Source organism: Heliangelus exortis, chromosome 25, assembly GCF_036169615.1.
Source record: "Heliangelus exortis chromosome 25, bHelExo1.hap1, whole genome shotgun sequence".
In the NCBI taxonomy this organism is placed as follows: domain Eukaryota; kingdom Metazoa; phylum Chordata; class Aves; order Apodiformes; family Trochilidae; genus Heliangelus; species Heliangelus exortis.
This window is the reverse complement of record NC_092446.1, coordinates 5,151,936-5,169,169: the sequence shown is the minus strand read 5'-3', so window position 1 is coordinate 5,169,169 and position 17,234 is coordinate 5,151,936. Positions and strand designations below refer to the sequence as shown.

The following is a 17,234-nucleotide window of genomic DNA, read 5'->3' as shown; positions in this document are numbered from 1 at the left end:
TCCATGATAGTTTGTACATACCCTTCACAGAGTAGTTACACAAATGTCTTGAGGATAAAGGACAGAGGCTGAATTCCTATTGGCTCAGGAAATATTTTATTCTTTATATTTTCATTAAAAAATAAACATAGGAAACAAAACCACAGAACACTTGTGTGATAGAAACAAACGCAGAAGGTCAGAGCATTGGCTGAAAGTGCATAATTAAGTCATGCTACCACGTCCCTGATCCCACCCTGTCCCCCAAGCAAGGAGTCAGCAGGAAGCTCACTGAGCAGCAGAACACAGAGCCCAGGCACTGCGTGGGACAGGGGGGACCCTGCTCCCAGCAAGGCAGCAAAAGGCAGGGGACATGCTGAGCAGACAGTGCTGGTGTGAGCCAGGGAGGAAGCTCTCACACGGGGGTGATGGGGCTGGTGGAAGAGGATGTGGTGCTAAGAGACTGGGGAATAAACAGAGGGCAAAACAGAATCCTGGATGTCACTCCTCAAAGGCCCTGGAAGCAGAAAAATCCAAGATAAAAGGAAAGTCAACAGGATGAACTTGACTGAAAGGCTGAGCACTGGCAGAGGTCTGTCCAGACAGCAGTCACTCACAGCAGCATCTGTGCAGTCAGTAGTTGTGTCCCTGCTGCCAGGGCCTCAGCCTCTGCAAGGTGACCTCCCCTCAGTGCTGGGAGCAAAGCACCGTGCGGCACAGCGAGGCTCCCAGGGCTCTGCACCTGCATCTCTTGAGCTTTTTGAGGGAACCATGACACGGTGAACCTTGCTGAGCACCCTGATAAAAGCACAAATGCTGCAGACCTGCTTCTCCACGAGGCAATGACCTCCCCCTGCCCTCTGCCCCTGCAGCCTCGGGCTTTTGGGACTCAGTAGTTGACAGATTTGATCTGCGACTCCTTTTATGTGCAGAGCTGTGAGGAAGTGCAAGACCCCCTGACACATGCTCACTCAATTTGGCTCTGCACTCATGTGCACTTGAGGAGCATGTTTAAACATTCAGTATGTACAAGATGATTTGAAGCTGGAACTTAAGAGCAGCTGGATTTACCCTCACACATCCACATGACTGAGAGCAACCTGAGGACCCGCGTGGTCCTGCAGTGGCTGAAGAGACTACCCAGTTGTATGTACATGTCCTTGGAAGCATCCACCAGGCTGGCTGGCACCAAGGCTGGGAGCATCTCTGCTCTGCCAATAGACTTAGCCACAGGAACAGCAGAGAATGCAGCTTCTTCTGACCCCCTTCACCACCTCTCTCCAGCTTCACAAAGAGCCCCCAATTTCAGATGACTGCTGAGATAACACATAAATGCACATGCTCTACTCAGATGCAGCACAGAAAACTGCAGCTCTGGTGCCTATTTCCACAGCATCCAAAACTCTCAGGAACAGTCACTGCAAATCGCTTGGGACTCTTCCTCCAGCTGAGACTTTTTAGGATGTTCTTCTTTCTAAGTCCTCTCCAGATCACTTCTCCCGAAGGACGCAGACTCCAGCGTCACAGCGCTGCATCCCCAAGGAGGTCACCACTTCCCAGCTGTCTATGATGGGGTCGTAGCACTCAATGCTGCTCAGCAGTGAGTTGCCATCATATCTGCAAGGACAGAAAGTTACAGGTGAGAGATGCCACAAAAGGAAGAGGCTGAGCTGTTCAGAGCCCTTGCCTGAGGTGAAACATCCTGTCCGCCGCTGACCATCACGCTGCCTACTTAGTGAGAGCTGGGTGACTCTCTGGGCTGCCTCCTCTTGTACAACTGGAAATCTAAATGCCAGGAGATGCCACCTGAAATCAGGCTGTGTCACCTCAACTGACACGTGCCAGCAAACACAGGCAGGGCCCCTCCCCAGCCCCAGCCCCAGCCCCAGGCAGCCCCTTACCCAGCGATCGCGTAGAGCCGGCCCCGCAGCACCGTGGCCCCCACGTAGCATCGGGGGGTGGTCATGCTTGTCACAGTAGTCCAGGAATCAGTGCGTATATTATAGGCTTCCACAGAGGAGAGATGTGCTGTCCCATCAAACCCACCAACTACATAAATATGGTCATTCAGCAGAGCCACTCCAGCCCCTGCAGAAAGAGAAAGCAGCAGGGTTTCACCCACTGGTGACTGTCGGCACCATGCCCAGCACCCATGAGCTAGGTCAGGTCTCCCTTTTCAGAGGATATTTTCTTATGCTTATTATCTCCCACGAAAGAGCTGCCATAACCCAGCATCTTCTATAGGATACATGTAAACCTGTAACCAAATGTTAAGGGGGACTGAGCAGCACAAGGCAGCAGCAACTCAGGATGTTCAGCTTGGCTGAACAACCCCTGTGATGGGGCTGGAGCACGAGTCTTATGAGGAGTGGCTGAGGGCCCTGGGGGTGCTGATCCTGGAGCAGAGGAGGCTGAGGGGAGACCTTCTGGCTCTCTGCAACCCCCTGAGAGGAGGTTGGAGCCAGGGGGGGTCGGGCTCTGCTCCCAAAGAACAAGGGATGGGACAAGAGGAACTTTTGGCACAACTCAGGTGGTGCCAGGGGAGGTTTAGGTTGGAGCTGGCCCCACAGGCCTCTGCCTTCCATTGAGAAAAGAAGGAGAGCCCAGACAGAGCTACTTGAAAAACAGGATCTAAACTATATTTTTCTCCTCGATACAGCTGTCAAAATTAAAGCTCAGATAGGACACCAAGCAGGAAAGACAAAGTAAGAATCAGTGGTGGGTATTTAATGTGTGACTGCACCATGTTTCAAGGCATTAGCCCAAGAGCTCTGGCAGTGCTGCTCAGGGTTGGTGCTGCTGCAGGAGCTGAGCCTGAGCACTTCAGAAAGTGGAGTGCAGGCAAAGGGGGCCCTGCCAGAGCACTTCTGCCTCTGCCATGTCCTGTGCAGCTGACAAGCACCAGCTTAGCAAACTGTCCCATGATTGCACCACACTACAGTCTGCAGTCTGTGCCTTGCTAGCTCCTCTCCAAGCCATGCACTGTTCCTAGTTACAGAATTCACACAGGATTTCCTCTCCCTCCCTGTAACCTACAAACCCCCCTTCCCCGTTCCTCTTAGCAGGCATGTTAATCCTTCCCTTGGGGAGTTAAATCAGCATGTCCTAAAATCTTCCCTTCTCAATGCCAAACCAGTCACCACCCTCCAGGGCAGCAGAACAAGCCAGCAGTGATGCTGCCTCAGTGCAGTGCAAAACATTTTGACCTGGAGGCACTGTGGGCTCTTACCTGAGCGCTTGGTGGCCATTGGGGTGACATTTGTCCAGTGTCCAGTGTGGGGATCATACCTCTCTACAGAGTTCAGTATGTTCAGCCCATCATAGCCACCTGAAACAGAACACAGGAGCAAACCATAGGTCTGACTTCTGGAGAATGTTTTCTATGTAAAAAACAAGTGTTTTCAGCATGCCTGGAGCTTCCCAGGGTACCTACCGAGGCAGTAGATAACTCCATTAGCTACCACCAGCCCTGCTCCTTCCCGTGCTGTCTGCATGTCTCCCAGCATACTCCACTGGTCAATGTTGGGGTCGTAGCGTTCCATACTGGTGTGACGCCGGCTCCCATCAAACCCCCCAGAAACATAAATCATGTCTGCAAAGTCAGGCAGAGGGGGAACTCAGCAAGGCAGGTATCAAACATGCACAGGGAGCTCCTCAGAGATGGAGCAAACCTACAGCACCACGGACTGAAAAATACAGGAACAACCACAGATCTTGGCACATTAAAGCTAAGTCCAAGCTCAGCCTCCTCACCCCAGGTCACTGCTTTAGCCTGCTCACAACCCAACAATAAAATAAACAGAAAAGGAAGCAAAAGGAAGAAGATCCAAAAGACAGGTCAGGATCACCAAGAGCAGTCCCTTACGGTGGGAGACCTAACAACTGTGGTTTCACAAATCTGCCATGTTCAAAGCAGCTGCATTTTAAAGAGAATTTTCATTACCACAGATTATTAACGATCTAAATGAATCATATTTAGCCATTATTAATTGTTAAAACAATATTATAAGCATTAAAGCACGAATATTCGTTACAGTGACTCTGATTTTAATGGCTAGAAAACTTCCTCTCATTTCCACTCCAACATTTCCCTGGCCTGTTTATAACTATTTGTTCTAATTCAATTCTTATATTGCCCATTTTTTTCCCATGCCAAGTTACACAGAACAATCACATCCCCTCCAAGCCTTTGCTTTGGCGGGATAAGCAAGCTGAAGTGTTGTGGTTCCCTTGGTCAAGCAGTTTTCTTCTTTAAAGCCTGTCCTGAGGATCCTTTTCTGCCCAAGCCCAAGTTTCAGCCTCTCCAGTGCTTGCTGGTTCTCCCTGTACTGGGTGTCCATGCTCAGTCACACACAACACCGTTACCACCCCAAGAGCTTCCCACTCCACAACCCCTCACAGAGTTCCTTTCCCTTGATGCCACAGGAACAAAGCAGAGGCAGAGCTCCTCTCAAGATACGTGGGTAAGTTTTCCATCCCCACATCCAGCAGAATTTCAGACTTTCCTCCTCCCTCGGATCCATCCCACTCCACACAAACCAGCTCAGGGCATCCGAGGACAAGAACCCAAGAGGCTGCAGGGCCCTGCCCAGCACGTACCTCCAAGGGTCGTGGCTCCTGCCAGGCCTCTCCGTACATTCATGGGAGCCACGGAATACCAGATTCCATCCTCATCTGATGTGTAATCCAAGCACTCCACGGAGCTGAGGCGGGAGCGGCCGTCGTAGCCCCCGATGACGTAGATGCGGTCGTGCAGGGACACGGTGGCCACGTAGCGTCTCTTACGGGTGATGCTCTGCAAGGGATAAAAAGGTGAAGGAGGGGAAATAACACTGATGCAAGGAGACCAACCACCCTTCTTCCATCCTGGAACTATGGATTTAAAGGATACAGTCCCGGCTAAAATGCTTAATGACTGCGACTGCCCCTCCATCTCTGCCATGGTCTCTCTGTGTCTTTTCACTGAAGTATTTTGCAGTAATTATCATTTATTTTATGCTGTTACTCAATCTGCCATGCATGTCAGGGATCTGTGTGCCTCCCACTGGCTCCCTGTAAAGACTGAGAATGGGAAAAGGTGGAGACTTGGAATATTTGATGAAAATATCTGAAGCCTTTAGCCTCCAAGAAAGAACCCGGTTTTGAGACACAGGTCTTTGAGACAGTTTCTTCTCTGATCAGAGATACTAAAAATGAGGCAGCTCTCCACTATTTCACATAGGTGGTGATTAAAATCAGATAAAGGTGATTTTAAATTTGGATAGAAATGGTCCTCAGAGCAGAAATTCTCTCTTTCTTCCTATCTCCTGTTACGGTCAGAAGCAATGAAACCAGAGAGATGAGGCAGCCTGCCTGAGAGCAGAACTGACTACACTATTTTATTGACATTTATCAACACTGACCTTAAAGCTGAACACTCCTTCAGTTAGAAACATGATAGCTCTCACTCCCACTACAGAGATGTGGGTCTCTGTAGGCTCATTTGATTAGAACTATGACAACCACCTCTTATACAAAGCTTACTTGGGAAATCTGCATATGTGAAGCAGAATTTCAGAATTCGCTCTGGTAATTTCAGCAGCTCTAAAATTTATGGCAGAAATTCCAAGCAGAACGCAAAGCATAGCCCAGAGAGGAATGTTACAAAGCTGATACTACAGGATCAGTGTTTGATCAGAGCCTGTTCAGCTCTGTGGTGGTCAAAAATGGTCCCTTACTGGCAAGAAACTCCACTCTTGGGTCTTCGGGTCGTATTTCTCCACAACATCAATAGGTGACTGCTGGCTGCCAAAGCCACCGATCACAAGCAGGACTTCGTTAGCTCCTAGAGCAAGGAGGGAGAGCAAAGTCAAGCCAATCCCTTCACAACCAACAGGTCACAGCTAGGGAGTCACCTACAGAACCTCTGAGCCTTCCTTGGTGCAACAAGTCACCTCTGAACCCTCTTTCCACCAGTCCTCTGCAGCCAGCACCCAGCCTGGGAACAGGCACCAGGACTCCCCCTGTCCCCATGGGGGGGAAGAGAACAAGTGTGGGGCAGAAGATCCACCCAGGTGCCTGCTGGAGGCTGCTCCTCCTGCTGTTAGAGGGTCTCTAAGAAGCCAAGCTGGCTGAGTCAGGTGGTGAAGTTAGCTGGTTTATATTTCCTTTTGTATTCTTTCAATTTGTTTTTTTTTTCTCAAACCTCTTACCACTTCCTGACAGCTGAAGGAGGATGCAGCCTCCTCACAAAACAGAGCCTTCTCCCCTCACTGGCAAATGGCATCCAGACCAGACAGCACCTTTGGGAACCATGTCACTGAGAAATAAATAAGGCTGACTGAAGCCTGAAAAATGAATGAACTATTTTCAGAGGAATTGACTCTGAAATCTTATGGATTTTATTTTGAAGTTGCTTTCCTCTACTTTCTTTTCCCTCAGATTGTCCCTGTTTTTTACTTTTTTTCTCCCTGAGAGTGAAGACTTGTGACCTGGAGAATTTTAACTTCCCTTGTTTCCATCATGATTTTAAAAACTGATGAGCATCTCCTGAATCCCTTGGGATTTAATAGAGTTTAAAGCTTTCCAGGTTTTCATTGTGGAAGGACTGAACACTGAGCAACCAAGATTTAACAAGACCTAACTGTCACAAAGCAAACCAGCTACCACTCAGTCAGCTGGAGGAGAATAATCTAACAAAATAACTGGGAAGGATTTGCAAAAGAGGTCCAACAACAATTTGGGAAGCCTCCTATGCAGTATGACAGTGAAAAGTGCAATCATTTCAGTTTATCCCACAGAAAGTTAATACATGACTTGATCAGTTTATAAGTGACATATGAGAATTGTTGGTAACAAATGATACTGAATCAATTAAAAAAGGTGGGGCTGAACACAAATGAACCCCAGCAATACAATTTTGTGATGTCTCCTTTCCCAGGTGAGGCATTCTACTAAGAACAAACTGAAATGTGTTTTTCTAAAATGACAGGTTGAGCTGAACAGTCCTTGAAACTGATACAGGATGTTCCAGAAAAAGAGGAGACATGCTGTGGCCTGGACTATGCTAGAGGTTAAACCACATCTAAACAAGTGCTCTGAGATTCCCTGCTGAAAACTTGTCTTCACTGTAACACAGTTGTCTCTCACCTTGCAGCTCTTTTTGTTTCTGACACCAATACCTGCCTTTTTAGACAGGAAAGGACTCTTCCCACACTTCTTGGACAGCTGCATGCTGAGACAAACGTATCTGGAGGCAGGAAAATAATGCAGGAAACTGGTTTTATGGTTACAGAAGAGGTGTGGGATTAAAGACAACCACCTAGTTCCTGCACTGCCACTAAGCAATCGTGCTCTGAAAAAAAATGCACCCCTGGACTTTGCTCCAGTCCCCTTTCTGTACCACTGGGACTGTGGATGGACAAGTTTCTGCTACAAAGAACTTCAGTGTCATTTCAAGGCAATGACAAGGTGTCAGCACAACACCTGCCAATGCCCCAGACCTGCTCAGTGCCCTTTCCTTGCCTGCTCACCTAGACGTGCTCTTGTCCTGGGTCCTTGCATCTGACTCCGCAGCTCAGGCCGAAGATGAAATTTCTTTGCTTCATCTACGAGGTCTCTGCACTGCAGACTGCAGCGTATGAAAGGCTGAGGAAAGACAGGAGTCACTGCTGCATGCAAGGTAGTTTTCAGATCACTCATAACAAGTGTTCTAAAGCCAGCTCTGGTCAGTTCAGACAGCATTAATGTGACCTGTGTGCTGGCTGCGTGCTGGGGTCACAGTGCAAATCCTGCACACAAGGAAAAGCAAATACAACCCAAGAATGGACTCTGAAAAGATGTGGCTCAGTTCCCCCACAGTTTGGCACTGCAGGTTCTATAATGAAAATAACTACAATGGAAACCTAAAGAAAAGCCAGTCCTGCTACACTAAAGCCAGCAGAAGTATGAAGGAGATCTGGCAGTAAAACTACACTTGAGATCAGTTGGGTTGGACCTGCCCCACTTCAACTCTGTGCCTGCCATCAAAGAACCACAGAGCACAGCACAGGAAGGAATTCTGCTGGACCTGTAGGGATTACCTTAAGGTAATCCCTGGGCAGCTGTGGAAAGACCACAGCAGCAGTCAAGGCCTTCTTTAAAAGAAGCAGGGGCCACAGCAGTCAAGGGACAGCCTCATCTCCTCCTCGCATAACAAGGTGTAATTTCCCTCCCTGAATGCTCCCTGTTCAGTCCCCTTTGGCTGTTTGGTGCTGCATGCTACTGCAAGTTGTATTTTCACAAGTTCTTTACAAGGCCAGGGTGTCCAGAACAGGCAGTACCACACAGGGGCAATGCTCTGCTCTCCAGGCAGCCCAAAGATGATGGCATCCCACTGGTGTGTGACACCTCCGGTCTGGGGAGGCCAAGCTGGGCAGCAAGAAGGCTGAGGGCCTGGATACACCCCATCTTAGGCCAGTTTGGGTACAAATATAATTGTTTTGGTACCAGTCCCTTTCATGTTAGCTTCAGTTTCAGTTTCAGGTGGACCTTAGCAATCTCACTAAGCTCCTTTTAGCTGTCACAACTTAACTGCCTGTTAGCTGCCCTTACTCAAGAACATCCATCAAAGGCAGCCATACCAGAGTAAAGAGGACTGCTGCTAAATCAGCTATTTCTCATTGTACAGAAGTCTGTCATTCAACACTCAGCACCTGCCAGGTGACAGGGGACAGTAACCACTGATTACCTCACATCACCATCAAACCAGAATGCTGGTTTCAACTTCTCTACACCTTCCCATCAAACCTTGCATGGGGCCAGCATCACTTACTGCTTGATACTGAACTTCCACTGCAAAAGTTTAATTATTTCTTATCAACATCCACATTTTGGTTTTGCCTCTGCAACACCCCAGCCACACAAAGAAGCAGTTTCAGATATGGTTCTGATTTTTGTGTTGGCCTTGGACCTCCACAGCCTCTGTCCTCCTCACTCAAAGGTACCTGCTTGCCATCTGCACCCAAACTTCTGAGGAGCCATTTCCCCCCTGGGCTCCCAGGCCAGCAGCCTTCAGTCTAGAGAAGCAGACCTGCTGGCACGTATGAATGGAAGCCAGAAAATGAAAACCTCTAACAGATGACAACAGAAAGGTGCTCCACAGATCAGGAGACAACTGAGTTAATTGCTCTGATGGGGCTGAGAAGCAGCATGGCACAGCTGCTGGCACAGCACACAGCTCCGAGGGGATCAGCGGCTGCTCCAGCTGCACCAGGACAGCTCCAGAGCGTCAGCATCAAAGAGCAGCACCAGAGAAAGCAGCTTTTAACGTGCTCTGCTGGAACAGCAGGAGGCTAATCCGGGAGCATGGCAGTCACACACAGCTCCCAGCTGCTCGGGGTCCATCCCTGGGCTCTGCTACCTCGGTGTCGATGACGTCTGTGATGTAGCGGGGGGTGAGCAGCGGCATGCGCACGTACTGCAGCAGCTCGGGCAGGGACGGCTCCCGCTCCTTCTTGGAGTGCTTCACCCAGTTAATGACTGCCTCAAAAACTGGCTCTTCAGAGTCCACCTGGGAAGAGAAGACTCACTGATCAGATTGCAGGGTCATACTCTAGCAGCTGCTGTAAAAGAGGATAAGTCCCAGGCTGCTGACACTGCCGCAGAGCGAGCGGGACAGGAGGACACTGCAAGGGAAGTTTGTGCTGGGAATTCCCATCAGCTGAATTTACAAGCACCATGGAATTGCCTCCTTTTCCTTTCCTTAGAGCTGTATTTACAAGCACCATGGCATTGCCTCCTTTTCCTTTCCTTAGAGCTGTATTTACAAGCACCATGGAATTGCCTCCTTTTCCTTTCCTTAGAGCTGTATTTACAAGCACCACCTCCTTTTCCCTTCCTTAGAACTGAACTGAACCCAACTTCTCCTCGGAGCAGGAATTAGTTCTGCAAAATGCCAAGTACCATCCTGAAAATGATAAAATTCACATTTCCTTTTTATGGAGCTCTGTCCTTAACCCCCTGCAGCCCTGTGCCCACAGACTGCCCCTTTTGCACCTAGGTCATTCCAGGTACATTTAAGGGATTTAAAAAATTTCAACACACACTAAGAAACTATTAACACCTGGATTTCGGAGTGGAGAACCCCAGTTTGTTTCTCTCTACATGCTGATGCTTACACCTCTTTCAGAGATTACACTGACTAAATCACCTAGATTTGGTCCTTTCAGAGAACTTCAGGTGCCCTGATGATTACCAAAAGTGAAAGAACTGCAGAAAACTCTACAATGTAGATATTAAAACTCTACAATGAATTATTCAGGCTTAGTTTTCTTCTTGCACACCTTCAGATCATCCAGTGTAAAAGCAAATCAGGCATGAATTTATTATTATGAGGTCTGTTAACTGTTATTAAATATGAAGATAAAGGGAGATACTGCAATAAAACAACTGAGCTTTCCTACTAATATAGGACTGGTACACTTTGAAGCTGTTGCAGACAGTTCTGAAGCAGGGAGTCACAGAGGTTAATTATGTAAGGCAATTCTTCCAAGCCATTGATTTATATTTGTTACAGTGTAATCTGAAATGGCCTCCTTCTGTTTGAATTACAGGGAAAGAACAATTAGAGCTCAGAAAAAAGAGCAGAATAGTTTATCATTTCCAATTTTCCCCACCTCCTCCTCAAATGCAATAATCTCCCATCATTTTATTGCCTCCTGAACTGACTGTCCTCTGCTATATTTAACAGCTTTGTTGTTAATTTCTGCTCTCTCATACATCATGAAAAATATGATAATAACACTAAACACAGCAAGACAGTGAGGACCTGAGATTCTGCCTCTCCAGCAGCCTGGGGATTCCCTCTGACACAGCACATCACCTCTGCACTGCCACAGCAACAGCTTCATTTGCTTCATTCACCTCCAGATATTGCAATGCACACACCTCACTGTTTATCTGCAGGGCCTGAATCAGTCCCTCCAATTCCACAGGGAATTTTACTTGGCCGGTGTGGATTATCCAATTAATTTGCTGGGTCATTCCCAAGTTCCTCATTATTTCCTCATCAGTGTCAGGAAGCATTTTGTCAGCACTCACCACAACCCCCACGAGCTCAAACAGCACCAAAGCTGCAGCTTCCTAAAGACCAAACAGACTCAGCCTTTCTCTGCTCCTGATCCCAGCCTGTGCCAGGGTCTTCCACTGCCATCTCACATGCTCTTTGTCAAGCAGCCTCATTAGAAGAGGATGTCAGCTTGGCTGGAGGCCAATTTCAAGGCAGACATCAACAGTTCTCCTCTGCCTACCCACATCTTGGCTTTTCAGGAATTCCACCTGGTATCACTTACACTGCTTTGCTTCTAAGAGCTCATGTTCCTGTGAACCCTGACTAGGGATTGCTTCAATCATTTCTTTTAGAAGAGATGCAAACATCAACTCTTGATTAAGTCCATTTCAATTAAAAAAACCCCGCAAGTCCCCTCCCAATTCTCAAGGAATGTTCAACTTATTTCAGCTCTCAAGAACACACACATCAAATCCACCAGAAACAAAATTTAAGGGAATAAAATCTGCATATAACTTCCTGAGGAGTCAGACAACCCTGCACCATCACACATTCTGCCACTTCTAAAAGTAAAGGACACCCAAATGCCTGGGATGACACATGAATTCCTTGTGCTGCTGAGCAGCATGCAAAGGGCTACAAATAGAAGTTACAGTCTTGGGGGTATTTCTGAAATGGAGGCATTGAGAGAACTTGTCTCTCTAACATCTGAAACCTCCTCCAGGGGAAGGAGGAGAAAAGGGAACAACAGCTGCAGAGGGAGCTACCTCTGACTGCCTTATTTGCAAGAACCACTTGTGTGACAACATGTTCTTGCATAAAAGCTTGATGTTACTGATCAGTTTCATATCACATGGCTAAAAAACTAGAAGCAGCTTATTGGAAATTCGATTTCAAATTCAGGAACAGTGTGAGAAGTCCACCCTAGGAGTACACAATAATTTCTGACTGGTTTCAAGGTTTTACTTCCATGCTTTGCACAGTAACAATACTTTTCAGGTTTTACCTGAATTTCATCACACTTGATGAGCTTCTCAACCTCTTCTTGATTTAAGAGGATAAACTCTTCATGCTGAACCACCTCTGGAAAATGTTTCTGGCTGAAGACCTCAGCAGCTTGCATTAGATCAACACAGTTGTGTGTCTCAGCAAAATCCCGAATGCCCAAACAATTTGATGGATCCAGTTGGCTTTCCAGAAACTCACAGCAGGCTTGTTTCACACCTATGGAAAATTGGGAAGGGTGAATGAGCACTAAACTGTGATTCCACTGCTTCGGAAAGGGTGTCAGAAAAGACTAAACAATAATGAAAAGCCAACTCACATAACAAGCTTAAGAACCCTACAGGAACACAAACATGCAAACACTTCTTGGGAGGGACATGAACAGTGTCTGGCCTGGTTTGAGCTCTGGCCATTGTATCTAAATGCAAAAATGAAGTAAACCTAATACTAGGAAAAGATTCAAATATTGAGTTGTACTCAGCTTCATGGATTCTAAACAAAAAATGTATAAGCTAATGGATATGGTTACCACATTTCTAGATTTTCTTTGCTGCCATTCTGATAGCTGCCTCTGGTTTAAATGACTGCCTGGGACAGCTCCACAGATCCAGGTGCAATGCCATCAACCAGTCTGTTAATCCCTCAGACATACTCTGGTTGCAGGTCAAATGACATCAAGGATTTGCTTATTAATATAAGTTAACTGAGCTGTAACATTTCTGTGCTATACAGTCCACAATTCCTCCTGGGAATTCTCATGCAGAAATACAGTAGCCCAAAGCATGGAACAATAGCCCATTTTATAATTATTTTCCCACCCAAGGCAGTTCCTCTACCAATGAAACCACAAGACACAAGACAACAGAAGTTTGACAGAAGTACTTAGAAAAATGATGCCTCCCACAAGCTGCAGGTCAGACACCCAAACCTCTGAACAGCAGCAATTGTGCAATTTGTGCTGATCCTTGGCCATTTACCTTTCAGCTGGAGCAGACAGGCTGCTGGGAGCAATTCTTGGACATTTTCAACTGTCACGTGGACAGTTTCTGTATACACAAAATCAAGCAGGATTTCCATGGTGGAGGCTGTCAGTCCCTGGATATCCACATAGGGTTTGTCTTTTTCTGAGAGCTGTGAATTAGAAGAAGACAAAGCTCAGGATGAGTCACAAGCCAGGGGTTCAACAGACTTCCCATGCTGGAAAATGGGAACAGAAAATGGGACCAAATTAACACTAAATAAGATTGGGAACTTTTTGAAGTAAACGTTAAAAGTCAGAAATGAGAGAAGGAAGGAAACCAGAGAACACAGGGACTGGCAAATGCAGTTTTTTATGACAATAAACTTTGATGAGAGTGCCAGTGCTACACTGGCCATGCACAGATGAAACATCAGGAGTGACCCAGGGCTCAGTTTGGAACAACACCTTGTGTAGGCCAAGCCTGACAAAAGCCACACGTCACAGGTGGCCATGCAGTCCCCAGACTTGCAGGAGATGAAACACAAAGGAAGCCCCTGCAGAGACTGTTGGTCCATTATGCAATCCAGCACTTTGAGTTCCCTCGAGTTACAGCCATGGCCAGAACACTCTTTACCCACAAGTGTTTGGAGAGCAACCAAGTGCTGTCCCTTTCTGCTCACCACCAAACTTGTCACTGACACACAGAGGACTCGGGTCCACTTTGAGGCTCACCAAGCTGTCATTTCCTGGGAAGAACACTCCACAACCACTCAGTGGCTGTGCTTGCCACTTGGCAGGTTTGTCATTTTGGGGTTTCCATATGAAAAAGTAGTAAGTAAAACCCTTAAAGCAGCAGCAATTTGGGAGTGTGAGAGATGGAGCAATCATGCCCACTGAACACTGGATGCATTTGTTTTTTCTAGGAAGAATTACATCTATGAATTGAGGTCACTACAGTGCCCACGTTCAAATGAGAGTATAAAGATGGAAGAGGATTTCAGTTTAGATGCAAAGCATCTCAGCCCTCAGCCTGTGTCAGCAGCCACACAGAACATTCTGTAGCACAGAGTGATTGGATCTCTGGAGACTGCCCAGAAAAAGTCCAGGAAGCCAAAAGCAGTGACAGGAACTTAGAGACAAACAGAGAGGCAGAGGCAGGCTGCCCATGCTGCTGTGTACCTCAAGCTTTTGGTAAACAAAGAACTTCATCTCCAGGGACTGAATTTGTTTTGTGTATTGTTTTTTTTTAAATACATTTCATTTATGCAGAGGAAGAGCATAAGCCTGTCAGATTGGCAAATTTCATGAAGACAGGGACAGCCAACATACTGGTATCCTGTCAGTCCACATAATGTCATTTTTTGGTTGCTTTGCACAGGACTCTAAAACCTCAGACACCTGCTCACCCAACAGGCACACAGACAGCTCTGCCAACACTGTTCATTGCTGGAAAGCACAAAGAAGAGAAGGATTCTGTCCTGTGAGGGTTGGAAGGGAGGTCTTTTGGACCTTTCAGCTACTTAGGCATTTTTCACCCTGCTGCAGGAAACCATCTGCTGTAAGCAAAAGCCACGAAAATCGATTCAAACTTTAAAAAGCCAAAGTCAGGCAGAACATCTCATATGTAACACTCTGAACGAGGGCAATCTTCAGCTCAAACATTACCTCAATCTTCAGCTCAAACATTACCTGCCAGTAATTCTGAGAAACCAGCAGGCGGGTGGTGCCAGCACAGCACCTGGGGACTGTCACCTCCCCTCAGCCCCAGGGCAGGGCTCACACCCTCTTCTCAACAGCAACAACAGCACAAACCAGCACACACCAGCTCAACACCCGGGGCGGAACAGACCCCAGGACTTTCCCCCCCTCCATCTCCCCGCCCGACTTCAGCACCGAGGCTGAGCCGCTCCCCGAGCCCGCACAGCTCCGCACCGGGGCTGGAACCCCCTGCGGGCTCCAGGGACCCCACGGGGGGATCCGGAGCTCCCACGGGGGGGGGACCCCGGGCCAGCTGCTGAGCAGCTTGACAGAGACCGGCGGGAGCACCGGGCGGCTTCGCCTCCGCGACCGCGTGGGCCCCGGGGCTGCGCACCGACCTCGCTGGTGAACATGGCGCAGAAGTAATCGCTGCAGGCGGCCAGGACGATGCGGTGGGCCGGGAAGTCCTTGTGCTCCACGCGGAGGGTGACGTCGCAGAGCGTGTTGCTCTTCCGCAGGGCGTTCATGGCGTTGAGGATGGACTTGGCGTGGGAGTTGGTCATGATGTCCTTGGGGGGGGCCATGGCGCCCGGCACCTGCGGGCACAGCCAGCACGGCCACATGTCACGGCACGCCCGCCGCGACGATAGGGGGCGCCCCCCGCCCCCGACGCACCGCACCGCTCCGCCCCTCCCTTCCCTTCCCTCCCCTCACTGCCCCACCCGGGTCACCCCCGCCCCGCCCGCAGCCCCGCAGCTCCGCGCCGCCGCTTCCCCGCCGCTTTCCGGTCCGTCGGTCCGTCCGTCCGTCCCGCCCGGGGCGGCCCCCCCCCGCACTCACCGCCGCAGGGAGAGATCCCGGCCCGCACACCTCGCCTCCGCCCCCCCCGCCCTTCTCTCTCCCCGCGCGGCGCGCTCTGATGGCGTCACTGCGCCACCCCGCCCCTGGGTACCTCACGGTTGCCAGGCAACCGCCTCCTGCCGCGCCCGGCCCGGCCCGCGGCCTCCCCGCCCTGCGTTGCCTCCACCGGGAACCGGGGACCGGGGCCGGCCCGGGCTCCCTGAGCGCTGCTGGAGGGGAGCGGGAGGAAGGGGAGCCGAGCGGGACCTCGGATGGGCGGGTGCCCGGCCCGGCCGTGGTGGGAGCGGCTCTGGCTCGCTGAGAACTGGGAAAGTTGGGGTGAAATACAACAGTTTAATTCACCGTTGCCTTGCTGGGTATGGGCCCGGAGGCACGGACAGATCCCTCTCCAAGCTCCGAACGCCGGGCCGTGCTCTGCCTTCCAGCTGTGTCACTCCTCAGAGGTGAACACCCTGGAAAGGGCTTTGTCGGGAATGCCGGAGCCAAAGGAGGAGCAAGGCCCCAGAAGGCAGCTTTAAAATCCCAGTTTTTTTAAGGAGTGCTCTGTTTGAGCTCTTCCACACACACAGCTCAACATCCCCTCCACCTGAGAACCCTCAGCCCATGGTGGCTGCCCCTGCCCTCAAGCTCATTTCCTGCCAGATGCCTGGGGATGCATTTTAAAACTTGAAGCTGTAGGGATGGTGGTTTGTACGGAATCCTTGTTAGTGACCTGAGCTAGATTCTCAGCTAAACCTAGAACAAATTACAAGTTGAAGAAATCTGTACACAGAGGTGAAGATATTATCCTGGTCTGGAGGCTGATCATGGATTCACAAACTCCATCCTCAGGGACAGGGTCTGAGGCTGTGTGTGGAACACGAGTGGGGAGGATTTGTCACATCACAGGCAAAGGATTGGCAAGATCCAGCAGCTGCAGGTGAGACAGAGGAGCTCAGCCAGGAGGAGAGTTAACCACTGCCTTCAGATGCTCTGCCATGTGGGATCTTTAAGCCAGCATGCACTGTCTCTTCCTGTAGCTCCAGGTCAAGCAGAAATCATTGTGCTGGAGGCAGGTGCCAGTCAGTGAAACTTGGTGTCAAGCTGCATCATCCTAGAGTCCTCTTCAAGCTTCAGATCAGGAGGGATGTGTGAGCAGAGTGTCAGAACAGAGTGTATCCTGCAGAGATGGAGATTACAACCCTTCCCTTCACACCATGTGCTCCTTATTTCCCAACAGACACATCACATCTGTATCCACCACCTGATTTTCCAAGGGTACATTTGAAATCTCTGGCAGTGTCAAAGACCTGTCTGAAAAAAAATAGCCCCAGCAAAAACTGCATTAAAAATGCAGCTTTATATCACAAAGGATGAAGAGCATTGCACAGGGAGTAGTTTCACTGTATGTTTATAGAAAAGCTCCACAGTCTTAATGTATCTGTCACCATTCCCTGTTGCCCTCCACATTAACGTTTTTCATGTCTTTTTTTTTCTTTTTTTTTCCTTCCTATTTAAGTAAGTATTTTAGAATAGGAGCACCTGCTCACGTCTTATGCTTGAAGAGCCCTGTGTCTCGGGGGCTGGTTTAGAGGTTTGTTGGATGTGACCTGTTGGGCACTTTCAGAACAGCCTGGAAGGCACCGGTACGGAGTTCACCAACTCCTGAGCCCCAGGGTGAGGGAGCGGTGAGTTCCAGGGGGTGAGACAAGGAGCTGGGTTACT

General features: G+C 49.0%; 1 protein-coding gene across 1 annotated transcript; it reads right to left on the bottom strand.

Annotated features, from left to right (window-relative positions):
• Positions 1 to 77: 77 nt before the first annotated feature.
• On the bottom strand, positions 78 to 15,589 carry KLHL12 (kelch like family member 12). Its single transcript, XM_071768177.1, has 12 exons — positions 15,510 to 15,589; positions 15,068 to 15,265; positions 12,988 to 13,141; positions 12,012 to 12,229; positions 9,359 to 9,508; positions 7,491 to 7,605; positions 5,697 to 5,803; positions 4,579 to 4,774; positions 3,413 to 3,571; positions 3,209 to 3,307; positions 1,881 to 2,067; positions 78 to 1,596 (listed from the first exon to the last, which is right to left on the bottom strand). Exons 2-12 carry the CDS (start codon positions 15,251 to 15,253, stop codon positions 1,470 to 1,472), a joined length of 1,698 nt encoding a protein of 565 aa, XP_071624278.1. The 5' UTR covers positions 15,254 to 15,265; positions 15,510 to 15,589; the 3' UTR covers positions 78 to 1,469.
• Between the last annotated feature and the right edge of the window lie 1,645 nt (positions 15,590 to 17,234).

What these genes read in the sequence shown, in the direction of transcription:
- KLHL12 (XM_071768177.1), bottom strand. Translation starts at nt 15,253, where the DNA reads ATGGCCCCCCCCAAGGACATCATGACCAACTCCCACGCCAAGTCCATC. An exon ending in CTGTCTGCTCCAGCTGAAAG is followed by an intron (nt 12,230 to 12,987) that starts GTAAATGGCCAA and finishes AATTTTCCATAG; the next exon opens with GTGTGAAACAAGCCTGCTGT. An exon ending in AATGGCCACCAAGCGCTCAG is followed by an intron (nt 2,068 to 3,208) that starts GTAAGAGCCCAC and finishes CTCTTTCTGCAG; the next exon opens with GGGCTGGAGTGGCTCTGCTG.